Source organism: Crocuta crocuta, unplaced genomic scaffold (assembly GCF_008692635.1).
Source record: "Crocuta crocuta isolate KB4526 unplaced genomic scaffold, BGI_CrCroc_1.0 scaffold93, whole genome shotgun sequence".
NCBI lineage: Eukaryota > Metazoa > Chordata > Mammalia > Carnivora > Hyaenidae > Crocuta > Crocuta crocuta.
Window position 1 is genome coordinate 8,909,165 of NW_027529641.1, and position 14,758 is coordinate 8,923,922.

The 14,758-nt window shown below is 46.4% G+C and overlaps 1 protein-coding gene across 1 annotated transcript in view; it reads right to left on the reverse strand.

Moving 5' to 3' along the window:
- Nucleotides 1–12,241, reverse strand: part of TRPM1 (transient receptor potential cation channel subfamily M member 1) — a 101,678-nt gene extending 89,437 nt beyond the window's left edge. The window contains 3 exon segments of the mRNA XM_077762354.1: nt 8,391–8,455; nt 8,458–8,528; nt 12,099–12,241. Of these exon segments, the coding sequence (XP_077618480.1) occupies nt 8,391–8,455; nt 8,458–8,528; nt 12,099–12,241 (279 nt within the window).
- Nucleotides 12,242–14,758: the final 2,517 nt, after the last annotated feature.

Consider the following 14,758-nt stretch of genomic DNA (forward strand, 5'->3'; position numbering starts at 1 on the left):
TAAAACATTTAAAAAATAAATAACTAAAATTAAGCAGATACAATGGAAAACAGTATGGTAATTCTTCAAAAATTAAACTTAGAATCACCATATGATCCAGTATTTCCACTTTGGAGCATATGCTCCAAAGAATTGTAAACAGAGCTTCAGGGAGATATTTGTATACCTGTGTTCACAGCAGCATTATTCAAAATAGCCAAAAGGTGAAACAACCCAACAAAATGTGGTTTATCTATATGATGGAATATTCTCAATCTTCAAAAGGAAAGAAATCCTGACACCCACTACAACGTGAATGAACCTTGAGGACAGCATGCTGAGTGAAATACACCAGTCACAAAGGACAAATGCTTACATCAGGTACCTAAACTAATCAAATTCAGGGGTGCCTGGGTGGCTCAGTTGGTTAAGTGGCCGACTTCAGCTCAGGTCATGATATCACGGTTCATGGGTTCGAGCCCTGCATTGGGCTCTGTGCTGACAGCTCAGAGCCTGGAGCCTGTTTCAGATTCTGTGTCTCCCTCTGTCTCTGACCCTCCCCTGCTCACACTATCTCTCTCTCCCTCTCTTTCTTTCTCTCTCAGAAGTAAATAGAACATTAAAATATTTTTAAAGTAATCAAATTCGTAAAGATAGGCAGTAAGAGTCATGGGACCCAGGAGTTGACGAGGGGAAATGGGGAATTACTATTCAATGGGTAGAGTTTCAGTTTGGGAGAATGAAAACATTCTAGAGGAGATGGTGATGATGGCTGGCCAGCAGTGTCAATGTACTCAATGCCAGTATATTATACTCTTAAAAATGGTTAAGATGCAAAATTTTATGTTGTGCATATCCTACCACAATTAAATATAAATTTTAAAAAAATGAAGATATCTAGGTTTCACTCCAGGCCCTGGAATCAGAATCAGGGTGTGAGAATCCGTATTTTAACAAACTTTTGAGATCCACTGCTCATGTGGCCCTCAGCTTTCCGCTGCTCTATTTGGGTCCTAACAAGCGAGACCTCTCAAGGAACTGCAAGTTCATGGTGTAGGGGAGACAAGTTGGAGGAGATGCCTCTGATGTCAGTGCTGGCACCTGGACACCCAGGGAAGGAACCAGTGCTCTGACATGGCTGAGCAGGCAAAGCACTACTGAGCCTCCTTTGCCTTTCTTGGGTGATGGGCAGGTCTAGGGTGCCACAATTCAGTATCTAAGATAAATAACATTTCACACAAAATTCTATTTATTTATTTATTTTTTAAAAATTTTATGTTTATTTATTTTTGAGAGAGAGACAGAGCATGAGCAGGGGAGGGGCAGAGAGAGAAAGGAAAACACAGAATTCGAAGCAGGCTCCAGGCTCTGAGCTGTCAGCACAGAGCCGGACACGGGGCTCAACCCACAGACTGCAAGATCATGACCTGAGCCCAAGTGGATGCTTAACTGACTGAGCCACCCAGGCGCCCTCAAAATTTTATTTTTTGATTAGGTTTTTTAAAAGTTTATTTTGAAAGAGAGAGAGAGAGAGAGAGAGAATCCCAAGTAGGCTCCTCATTGTCAGCTCAGAGCCAGACAAGGGACTCGAACCCTCGAATTGTGAGATCATGACTTTAAGTGAAGTCAAGAGTCAGACGCTCAACTGCCTGAGCCACCTAGGTGCCCCCATTTCATACGAAATTAAAAAAAGATAAATCAATGCCAAGAATCCATTGTGATCACAATATCAACATTTTAAAGACAGGTTGTCGCTCCTTGTATGACCTTGTCTCGTTGTGCGAAGGTTGTTTCCGACCAGCTCACGGCTCTTGGGCTGTGCAGCCAGCATGTGTCCACTGGGCGGTGTACAAGGGTTCACTGTGTGACATACCAGCGTGTTGGGTGGCGTGAGGCTTTTTATACAGTCATGTTTTTTGACTGTGGAGTTCTTACTTTTCCCACACGGTTTAAACATGAGGGGATATTTTGGTAAATGTATATAGGGCACTCATTGTTCCTTCTCTCACAGACTCCAATATGGCTCAGCATGGTGCCCACAACAGGTCACTGGTAACCATGGCAGGTTGGCCCTCGGTGGCCCACACAGCTGCTGGGGGACAGTGAGGAGGCTTGTGGGGATTGTGACAGAGGACTTCAACTACCTCCATTTTGACCTTAGCCTGTACTTTCTAACTGATTAAGTTCTTCTTTCCAGCTTCTCTCTTAACTCAGGCAAAAGACCCGGTGGGCAAATCATCCGGTGATGGGAAGTGCAATAAATTCTGTCCTGACTCCAGCGAGCCCCCGTATGTTTGACCCCAAGACAATGATGACTTGAACTTCACTGCCCGCTTGCATACACCCACTGATCTTTGTCCCACATTCTCCTTAGGCCCTTAGGAGACAGTCTTTGAGACTCTAGTCTGCTGTCTTCCCGGGGCTGGCCTCGCTGAAATAAACTCCTTTCTTGTTTCACCCATCACCCACCTCTCTGCCTTTGGACTTTGCTAGTGGGGAACAGCCAAACCTGGTCTGGGTGGGAGCTCCAGAGGCAGGTGCTCTTGTGTCCCTGCGCCCTGATTACAAGTGGACCTGGCATCATAATGAGAAGACACATTCTATGGGGCACAGTGGATATGGGTGGCAGCAGGCCTGGGAGTCACCCTGTAACATGAAGCGACATGGGGGTCACTGGCTTGGGCCATGATCCACCACAAGAGAAGTTTTAGCTGTAGAGCCCCACACCCGCCTCTCCAAGACCTGAATCTTGATTTGAAGCTCACAGTTTCCTATTCTTTTCCTTTTAGAGATGGCCTCAAAAGCTTCATGCCTGAAGCACAGGGTGGGGATGGGGATGGGCTGGTGAGGTGGGGAGGGGAGGGATGAGGTGTGGTTTTTTCCTTTGCTTTGAATTTAAAACAAACGAACAACAACAACGACAACAAACCCACAAGCATCCCTAACCTAATATATGCTCAGCGGAATAATGACAAAGATTTAGAAACGTCTAAAATTAAGGGGCACCTGGGTGACTCAGTCGGTTAAGCGTCTGACTTCAGTTCAGGTCATGATCTCATGGTTCCTGAGTTCCAGCCCCACGTCGGGCTCTGTGCTGACAGCTCAGAGCCTGGAGCCTGATTCAGATTCTTTGTCTCCCTCTCTCTCTGCCCCTCCCCTGTCTGTACTCTGTCTCTGTCTCTCTCTCAAAAGTAAATAAACATTAAAAAAAAAAAGAAGTGTCTAAATTGAAAAGTGATTTTCCTTCCCTCCAACCCCTAGCCTCCAGCAGTGCCCCCTGCTAACAGTTGCTGCGTGCCTTTCAGACATTCCCTCCTGTTTATTCCAACACACATACTCTTGTAAAGAACTTTTAAAAAATGACAGTTCAGTGATGTATGTGGGCATCTTTCTGAGCCCTTGTGAAATAGGGAAATTGAGGGGATCCTGGGAAGGCCTGCTTTCTGCTGCTTCTATTCATGCCAGCACCTGCACCTCCTACACATGACTTAATGTATGTCCTCCTCGTAAAGGTCAAGGAGTTAATGATTTCTTGGAGACTTTCAGCGCAATCTAAGAAGTGACCTGCAAGGTCGTCCTATACGTTTTCCAAGACCACTGACTCCAGACACCTTGACGTCAAGACTGCTGGCTCCTGAGCACTTGTCCTTGCTCTGTCTGTCCCTGGATGCCTGAGAGGACACACACCAGATCACCATCCTCAGTAAATAGCCCAGACCCCAAGCAAAGCTAAGACTCAGTCTCCTTTTCCTTTCTGAGTCTTCCAGACACTCTGTCTGTATTTGCTCTATGTCTTCAGTAAACTCTGCTCTCACTTCCTCTAGGCTTGCACTTGATTTCTATCCTGCGGGACCCCCTCTGGGTTCTTGGACCCAGCCAGCCTATATCAGTTGTATAGAGAGCTTCCTCATGCTTTACCCAGATGCATGGGATTCCACCCTGTGGCACCACCAGGAGGCAACGCCTCCTGGCCATATTCCTTGTGGAGTCATACCCTGAAATCTTCCCAGTGGGTTTGCGCTGGTTCTTGTAAGTTTTACTATTAAAGTCATTTCTTTGGGTTAAGGCTTTGAAGGTGGTCCATAAAATAAAAATATAATAAAAGATGTGGTGGAGAGAAAAGGACTCTGGATTTGCCATACTTAAGTCAGCTCCCAGATTCACTGTTTCTTTTCTTTTCTTTAAGCTTGTTTATTATTTATTTATTTATTTAGAGAGAGAGAGAGAGAGAGAAAGAGAGAGAGAGTGTGTGTGTGTGCAGGGGTAGCAGAGAAAGGGGGAAAGAGAGAGAATCCTAAGCTGACTCTGGACTATCAGTGCAGAGCCTGATACAGGGCTTAAACCCATGAACTGTGAGATCATGACCTGAGCTGAAATCAAGAATGCGATGCTTAACCAACTGAGCCACCCAGGTGCCCCTGTTTTTTATCTTTATGACTGTGGCCAATTTATTTAACTTTCCTGAGCCTCAATTATCTTGCTGGTTAGGTGGGATTGTTGTAAGGATTAAATACAGTTTAGTGTGAAAAACCTCAAGCCCATTGTCTGGCAGAGATAGGTATTCAGTAAATAGTTTTTGAGTGTCTTAAGTAATCACGAGCTGAATGAAGTATAACAAGGGTAAGATTTCAGCTTCCATCTAAATGCCCAGGATCTGTCAGGTAGGGTTGGTAGACATTGGAATACATTGTTCTTAATTCAGCGGTCAATGGCAGAGGAAGCAGGGAGCCCATGGGATGGCGGGGCTAAGAGTCAAGCCCAGGCCTGGCCAGCTATCCTCAAGATCAGGGACACTTTGATGAAACAGAGATCATTCCCTTCCAAACTCACAGCTCACTCATCATCCCTTAAGAATGTCAGACACAAATCTTGGTTTGTGGTTTTCCAAGATTTTCTTTTACCAGTATTCCCCTTCCCTGTCCTCATAGCAGCTCTGTGCCGATAATATTATCATCCATGCTAAGTCAGTTTCCTGCAGTTCCTGGGGACCAGTGTGCATGCATTAATTGGCAAGCACCTCTCATATTTCAGTAGTGCCTGTGCAGCAGATTGGCTAGTTTGCAATAGTCAGCTCCTGGAGACTGAGAACCAGGATGAGATAGATTTTGTTAGCTAGGATGCAAAGGGGAGTTACTCAAATAAGAGAGGCCTGGGCGCTATTAGCAGAAGGGAGGTGGGGAAGGAGAATAAGCAGTGAAGCCATGTGCTTTGTTTTGCAAAACCAACAGTTCCAGCCAAGGAGGCACCCAGCCAGGTGTTTCACCTGAGAGCCCCTTGCTAGATGGGTCTCGCCTGACAGCCCCTTACATGAGCCAGTTTGAGCCAGATTGTAGCTGAGGACCTGCACAGAAGCACCTCCCTCACCCATGAGTTGTCCTGAAGTTACCTTTAGCTATATATAATACTAAGATCTCCTCCTGTGAGTGGAGTTTTCCACCATTTTTCAAACATACAATGTACGCACTAGCACATTGACAGGTTAGGCTTACAGAATTGAACCAAAGTGCTTAAGTAATAGGACATGTATGCATTCCTTAATGTATATGCAAGCTCCCTCCCTTGACCCCTAACACACTGAATAAAAGCTTCCTGTTCTAACTCCACAGGAAGACAATGCTTTGAGAGCCATCTCCCTGTCTTCTCACTCACAACAAATAATAAAAAGTTCTTTGCTTTCAGTGGTTCCTTGGGTTGTGTTCAATTTGCTGCACCCCAAGTGGCAAACCCCTTGAGTTCTGTTACAATTTGAGAAAGACATGAGGGGTCTGGCAATGATGGTCACTCCTGCAGGGACCACTCTGGGAAGTGAGGACTAGGGTGGGAGCTGTGTAGAGATGGGTGGGGGTCTGTGTGTGGAGGAGGGAGCACGGCTGAGCATCCCAAATGGGGTTCTCATTCACTGTGTTCCTCTAGGTCTATCTTGACCACTGTGGTCTGTAGTGACCCATGACTCATGGCCAGTGTCTGGGCTGCTCATGTATTTATAGATAAGTGTTCCCACACACAGCTCAGCATTTAAAACTTGGGAGACTTATGTCAGAGGAAATGTGTCTTCAAAAGTTCAGTGGGACCTCTGTAGCCCCAGAGCGTCTTGTGTGACATGAGAGGAAGCCAGCATTTGTGTATTTCACACTAGTAGTTTATGAAGCCCCCTTACCTGGTAGGCTCTGCTGGTGTACTGAGTGCACACGGCCCTTGGGAGCTCCCAGGTGGGCACACTGGCACTGTATAGTTGAGCATGGTGTGGGGGGACAAGTACTTTTCCTTGGGGGTGGAACTTACGAGGTGGGGAAAACAGGGAGGGTGTGTTTGGCTCATCCTTGAAGACTGAGATGAATTTGGGTGCAGGAGCAAAGGAGAAAAGTGCTCCTGGAAGAGGAAATACCAGGAAGAAGGCAGAGCACCGGATCCCATTTCTGAGTGTGGTCACAGTGACTGCCACATAGAACTGAGATGCAGTGGTTGTTGGGGGGAAGAGGCCTGCAGAGAAAATGTGCTCCCCTCACTGTGGTTTTAAAGATGAGGAAACTGGGGTGCCTGGGTGGCTTAGTCGTTTAAGTGTCCGACTTTTGCTTAGGTCATGATCTCGTGGTTTGTGGGTTCGAGCCCCGCGTCGGGCTCTGTGCTGACTGCCAGCTCAGAGCCTGGAGCCTGTTTCAGATTCTGTATCTCCCTCTCTCTCTGACCCTCCCCTGCTCATGCTGTCTCTCTCTCTCCTAGAAATAAATAAAACATTAAAAAAATTAAAAAATATATTAAAAAATATAAAGATGAGGAAACTGAGACAGTAGAGGGGTTAGGGCTTTGGTAGGGACCCTGGGAGGTGAACAGGCACCAAGAGAGGAGACCAAGTCATGGTGAAGCCACCAGTCCTGGCTGGCTTCATGCCAGGCAGCTGTTCTTGATTCCTATGCACAGCCTAGTCCCTCATCACACATCTGTCTCCTCTGGCTGATTCTAAATGCTTTTTCCAGAATGGGCAGATGCTTCTGAGCTCCTCCTTTTAAGGAGGACAGAAGGCCTTTTGGTATTGTTTGGGGAAGCAGAGCAGCCACAAGCTTGAGTCTATCAATTCTATGCTGAGGTTTACCCCCAAATTTGCTCATGCACATGTGTACCCCACACACATGTTCCCGTGGCACCATTCACGAGAGCCCCAACAGACAGCAGCCCTGCTGCCCAGCTGTAGTGGGACCTGTAAGTCCATCCCCACACATTCACACAAGGAAATACTATATGGCAACAGGAACAGACAAACCACACCATATGAATGGCTCTCAAAGCATAACACAGAGCAAAAGAAACAAGTCCCCAAGGGGACACACAGTGTGAGTCTGTTTATGTAAAGTTCAAAAGCAGACAAAGCTAAACAATATATTGTTTAGGAATACAGATAAAGTCCAAATAAAACAAAGCAAACCTCTGAAAGAATCCACAAAAACCCTGCTACCTCTAGTAAGTAAACTTAGTGAAGTTTTGGAGTACAAGATCATTACTCCAAAATCAGTTGTGTTTCCAAACACCAGCAGTGAAGAATCCAAAAAGGAAATTAAGAAAACAATCTCGTTGATAATAACATTAAAAAGAATAAAATACCTGGGAAAATGTTTAAGCAAGGAGGTGAAAGACTTGTACACTGAAAACTGTAAGACATTGCCGAAGGAAGGTAAGAAGGTCTGGATAAATGCTAAGACACCGCATGCCCCTGGTTGGAAGACTCAATCCCACACAGCTGGGGAGGAATGGGGATGGATGGATGAATCTTCCCTTCCCCCCATCATTAGCTCCTCCCTGATTGGGAACCAAGGGATTGCCACAAGGGTCTCAGGTGCCCCCTCTGCAGCTCCCCTCCTGGCTGGCTTGTTCAGGAGGGCAAGGTAGTTGGAAAGCCACTGTGTATAGGGCCTCTGGGACATTACCTGAGAGCCCAGTTTGGTCTTCCCTGTCTGGGAGGGCGCAGCCCATTGCTTACAAGAGAGAGGATTGGAAGACCAAGGCTGACCTCCCAGGACCCACCTGGCTCCCATGGGGGGCACCCTCTCCTTTTCAGTGGTCCTTTGCTACTCTCTAGGTGGACTTCCTCTCTCAGGACTCCCAGAACCTGCAAAGGTGCCCCACACCATTGACAGTGTGTACAAACAAGGACTGTATCCCTCAGGGGCTGTGATGTCGCTGGGGCCACCACGGTGGGGAAGGACACTGGTGGCACACCAGTGGGAGTGAAGCTGATGTAGATCAACATGATGCCTGAGGCAGCCAGCTCAGGAGCCAGGCTGCTGGGGCTGCTCCTTGTTCCTCTGCTCATTTGCTGTGACAGCACTTAGCAGACAACATCATATTAAAGAAAGGCAGTGTAATAGTAACTACAAAAAAATAGGAGTTTGGGTCTTCATTGAGAGTTTTCTGCTGACCTCAGACAAGGTGCATGAGAAGCTTTGTTTGCTCATTGGCCTCTCTGGTCTTGTTCTGCCGATAGTGAACAGGGAGCTCTCACCCATGCACCATCCTACCCACCAAAGAGATGGGCTGGAACCACCAACATTTGAGCCACAGAAGCAGGCATTTAAGAAAGAAGGAAGGGTTAGCCCAACTCCTCGGTTTTACATCTAAGGGAACCAAAGTCCAAACCCCAAGCTAGCTGGTGGCCTCTTTGGTTAAGAATCTGCTTCCCTCTCACAGACTCCTGGCAGCATGTTTTTGGAGGGGATCTGGGCAGTATCTGTCAAGCGAACATATGCTTTAACCCAGCTCATCCACTTCTAGGGGTTTATTATCTGGAAATACTTTTAAATGTGCAAAGGCAATATAGATGTTTGTTCCAGTATATTTTGAACTGAGTGAAAAATTAGGAGCATCCAATTTTATTTTCAACTCCTTTGAGAAATCATTAAACCAATGATGGTCATGGACTGTGCAACTATCAAATACTCTAAAGTAGAACTTTAAGTTCTAAAGTGTAAATATATCTATTATTAGTTGGACACAAAAGTTGTGGTAAGATCTTTCTGGCCTGATCCAGGTGTACAAGAACAAACCTTGATATGCAAAGGTCTACAGCTATGTTGCCCAACTTAGTAGCCATTGGCTATATGTAGCTACTAACCACCTGAAATTTGGCCCATCTTAACTGAGATATGCTGTGAATTCAAGTATGAGACAGCAAACTACCATTTTTTATGTCTGACATTAGAGTAAAAAAAAGTGGGGGTTGGGGGTAGTATTTGGCCGAATTTTGAAGTACAAAAAAATGACATAAAAGACATGATTAATAAGTTTTTTTAGCACATGTTGAAATGAAAAGAGTTGAGATATATTGAGTTAAATAAGTTCTAAAATTAGTTTCACTTATTTTAACATGGTTTTCCTTTTTTTTTTTTTTTAACACAGCTACTCTACAATTTAAAGTTATGTCTGTGGCACAGTTGACTGTTTGGCACTAGTTTAGAACAATATACATCAAACCATCAGATGTGTTCATCAGTGGGGGTGGGGGTGTTAGGACCTTCACCTGCCTCTTCTGCATGGTTGTACAACTTTATATATTTGTGTATTACCTCTCCAATGATTAACAGAGAAAGGATGCTGTTGCCGTGACTCCTGGATAGTGTGCTTTCCACCTCACCATGCCTGACAAATTTGCCCTTCCCAGTACCCTATCTCCAGGGAGGACCCATGGTCCATGGAGAGAGGCCACCTGCCAATTCAGCTTTAATTTTACCTTGGGCCATATCAAGCATGACTAACACTTAAGGAATGAACACAGAACACCTGTCTCCCTGCCACATTCATGGGGATAGCAGACCAGGTGGGGTGAGAGCCAGAAGCAGTGGGGGGTAGGAGAGTGGGGAGGCATACAGTAACAAGAAGACCCTGGCAGCTGGGGAGGGGTGAGCTGTGAGCTGTCATTAGCTTGTTTTCTTTAACCCATCCTTAGGATTGGAAATGCATTCTTACCCCTGACACTGAAAGCAATTGAAGGCATGGTTTCTGGAAAACAGCAAGATAAATTGTGCTAAGTGTTTTCTGTGGGAGCCTGGGAAAATTGCTCCTGTATGTGATGTGTGTCTGGGGCAATAAACCAACCATTTCCTGGACCCTGGTTGCTCCCAGTGGATGCTGTAATTCATTCACTGATTGTAGAGTCTAATAGAACTAGAAAATGAGGGGCATCGCAGCCACTGACTGCCTAGGTCCCTTTACATATCAGCATGTCTCTGGCTACTACCTTTTAAATGGAGGTGTTAAGATGCTGAACCTCATTAACCTCTAGGTCATGGAAGAGAATCAGGGATTGGGTTCCATTATTCCCCTGGATGGGCCCTCTATTTTCCCAGGTCCAGAATTTGTCGTGTACACACACACACACACACACACACACACACACACAAATTAGAGGACATCTTGAAAACATTTTCAATCAAAGCAAAAGAGAGATTTCTAAAAATATCAAATGCTCCAAGTAAGAGGATTTTAAGTTAATGGAAAGTGTGTTTTGTTTTCACTTAGTTGAGTACAAAGATGACTAGCCACTTAAAATGCCTGAAAATCATTCTGTTTCATGTACTTATCAACTTTGCAAAGCAAATAAGTGGGGTTGCAAAGAGCCAAACCAAGCAAAATTCCAGACTTCTCCTAGAAAGTAATCAACAAAACACAAACAATTACAGCAAACACATTCAACATTAGTTGACGTTTCCAATTGCATTTTCTGGAGCCTGAAATACACTGCAGATAGTGGCAAATTTATGCTATAAATACCATTGCAAATGCCATGAATTAAAACTGCTGTTAGGTAGTGTGCAGAATGATATTTAATAAAGATTGCCAAAGACAATCTTTTCTGAAATTCAAACCCATATGAAGCCTGCTCCCAGAGAGGCTGGTGTCCTTTTTAATTCCTCCCTAAATATTAAATTCAGACAGAGCAAATTTGTCATATATTTTTCCTCCCTACCTCTCTGCCCTCCCTCATTTTCAGTTCCTATTCCTGGTCAACCCAGGAATGACTCCTGTAAACATTTCCATTCTTCCCCACCCCCGGCCCCCTCTGCTCCTCATTATTTCTGCTACTTTTTTCTAAGGTTTAAAAAAAAGGTGTAATTTCTGGTAACAAAAGGAAAATGTATTTGTTATAGAAAATGATTAAAGTAAAAGAAGAAGAGGAAATATACAAATCTACCAAGAAATAAATAAACATTTCCCATATGGCCTTCATCCTAAAATAACAACAGATAGACTTTCAGTGTATTCTTAGGGTTTTTTTTTTCTTTCTGGGAAATGATTAGACATGTGTGTGAGTGTGCATGTAACGAGAAGCATGTTCATTCTGCACATTGTCATTATACATTCTTCTCTGTCCTTTTGCAAGTGGCTGCATTATATTTCATCCATGGATAGACCATGGTTTATGTACCCAATCTTCTGTTTTGGACATTCAGGTTATTCCTGTGTCTCACTATAGTAAACAATGCCACGTAAATCTTGGCCTACCTTCAGGATTCTTTCCTCAGAATGGATTCCTAGATGTAGAATTGTACTTGGGTACATATTACTGAACTGCCTTCCAGAAAACAATTCTCACTTCCCACTGGCAGTGAGAGGGAATCCCCACCTCCCTTCACAGCCCTGTGTAGTAGAACCTCTTTTTCCTGAGCTTCCCCCGGCCCCACCCCCCGCCGAAGTTTTAACTAATGGTTGAAATATCAGCTGATGAAGGCTTATAGGTATAACCCCTGCCCCCCACCCTGGAAGAACTTTAGTGATCGCGAGTTCTTACGGGAAGAGGCACACTCTCTAGGAAGCACAGGGATAGAGGTAAGACTTGATAAGTAACAGTAATCAGCAAGGAGGCTGAGCTCTGGAGCTGGGGCTTCTCTGCAGACCCCTGGCACCTATGTTTAGAAGCCAGCTCTGAGGGAGCCTCATCTCAGTGCAGCCTGGTGTTGGCCAGCTGACACAGGGCTTCTTCTCTCAGGGAATCATCCTGGAGGCCTTGTCAGCTGAGCACAGATACCCCCTATCCAGCCAGCCTCAGCAGCAGAGGAGAAACAGGCCCCAGGAAGCAGAGCCTCCCACCCAAGCTTCCTTGCAGCCGTGCTTGGCCCCACCTGAGTTTACCTGCTATAGTGGCGGAGCAGTGAGGGTCCAGCCTGGCCTCCAGCTTCCTCCTCTGGCCAGGCAGGAAGCTGGCTGATGAGGGCCCACCCTTTAAGAGGAGAAGTCCACATGAGGAGCATGTGAGCGCCCGTGCCGGGCCCCTCATGATCCTGGTGAGGCAATGGCCCCATGACCTCGCTCCCAGGCCAGAAAAAGAAACCAGGGCCCCATGTTGCCAGGCTGCTCAGTGTGGGAGCCCATGAAAACAGCCTTGGGATCTGAGAGAGGTGGGGGGAGCCAGAACTTTCCCTTTGAAGTGACCCTCCCCCCCACCGCCAGTCCTTCCCCTGCTAGAAATGTCAGCATGGTTTGCATAATTGAGACAATTGGACATAATCGTTCTTTCAGAAGCCCCTCATCAGGCGGGCAGTGCCCGGGCCCCGGGGAGCTGGGAAAAGGCAGCACATGGCACTAATCATCCGTAATCCTTTCTCAAATCATCTGAGGTTGAGCCAGAGGTCGAGGTGAACTCTAGTATGCATGCAGTGTGAGTCCCGCATGACTCTCGTCCCCATCCGGGTGTTCCTAACTCCCACTGTCCCCATCCTACCAGCAGCCTGCATGACCCATGTCTGCAGTCACCCTGAAACCACCATGGGGGGTGTGTTGTAAGAATGTGCATGGTTATTCCAGCTTTCAGTGAACTTTCTCAGTTTAGCAGGAAAGAGATAATCCAAACCCTGAAATTCTCCTCCATAGGACACCCTAGGTGGGGGATTGGGGCTCCCTACACATTTGTGGGTCTCCCAGGGGAGCCTCTCTCATCTCCCAGGAGAGTGCACAGAAATGCAGACAGCCTGGATGCAGGAGCAGTTATGGCAGTTTCCATTTCATAGATGAGAACACTAAGGCCCCTGAGTGAGCATGTGAGGTGGAGCAGGAATGTAAGTTCGCCCCACAGAGCCCTGGTTGGGGTGCAGCCTGAGCCTGCGACCATGTCCCCACCACCAAGCTTCAGGAGCTCACTCCCACACCTGGAGGACAGCCAGGGGGCTCAGGCCTCCAGAGATGATCCTGGACTGTGCAGGTAGACTGGGGCATTTTCAGTGGAGGGAGTCTGTCCTTTGCTTTCATCAGCTTCCCTCAGGTCTGTGCCCATCAGAGATGGACAACCATGTCCCACGAGAGTAGGGGTGAAGTGTGACTTCGCCCATGTTTTGCTGGTGCACTCGGCCTGGGGGCAGAGGGCAGCACCCACCCAGTGGCAGCTCGGGCCCAACGGCATGGTTGTTTTCCTTGTACACTCGTGGTCGGCTCTAGATAGACTCACGGCTTTTAGCAGGAGTTCCTCCAGGGGCCAGAGGGGCTCTGCAATGGCAGTTTTTTGGATGACACAGGTAGAGACAGAATTATGGAGGCAGGTGAGACATCAAGAATCAAATTAGGAGAAACTGGGAGGCCCCACAGTGCAGGTGAGTATCTCGCCTTCCCTAGCAACATACTCATGTCCTATCGTGGCTACAAAGTAGAGAAACTTGGTGTTCAGTGCAGTGAGCAGCCCCACCCCAGCCGGCCAGTCAGTGCCTTCCAGCCAATGGGCGCTATTGTTGCCAAATAGGCCCTTTCTGGGGTCAGATAACATGAGAGAATGAGATTCTGAGCCTTCCAGAAGCGAGCACACCTCCTCCCCGGAGCTGGCACACTGAGGCAGGCAACCTAGAACTGCCATGTGTCACGTGGTGGCCTGAGCCACATGTGGCTTCCCATCAACAACCTGAAATTCATCTAGTCTGAAATGCAGTGTGCTTGGAGCACACAACACATAAGGTGGCCAAGACCAGTGATAATGATTTCATATTAAATTTTTTTTTAATGTTTTATTTATTTCTGAGAGAGAGAGACAGTATGAGCGGGGGAAGGTTAGAGAGAGAGGGAGATACAGAATCTGAAACAGGCTCCAGGCTCTGAGCTAGCTGTCAGCACAGAGCCGGATGCAGGGCTCCAATCCACGAACCATGAGATCATGACTTGAGCCGAAGTCGGCCGCCCAACTGACTGAGCTACGCAGGCACCCCAATAATGATTTCATATTAATTGCATATTACAATGATAGTTTGGATGTTTGGGGGTGAATCAAATGTAGCATTAATTTTTTTCACCCATTCCTATTTAGTTTTTAAGTAACTGCTAGAAACTTTATTTTTACTATAAAAAAAATCTTTGAATGTTTTTACTTACTTTGAGAAAGAGAGAGAGAGCAGGGGAGGGGCAGAGAGAGAGAGAGGGAGAGAGAGAATCCCAAGTAGGCTCTGTGTGTCAGTGCAGAGCCAAAAGGGGGGCTTGAACTCACAAACCCTGAGATCATGACCTGAGCTCAAACCAAGAGTCAGACATTTAATTGAATGAGCCACCCAGGTGCCCCAAAGTGACTACGACAAACTTTAAAATGATATATGTGGCTCACATTATATTTCCATTGGCTGGCGCTGAGCCAGAGCTAGGGGAGGCAGGGGATCCTGAGCAGAGTTCTCCTTTCCAGGTGGTCTCCTCCTCTGGACATGGCATCTGGAAGGACCCAGCACTAGGAAATGATGCCTGAGAACTATAGTCACACTGTCAGCATGTGAGGATTGTTACATGTCTAGTGAGCAATGTGAACCATTGATAATCACACTGATACTAA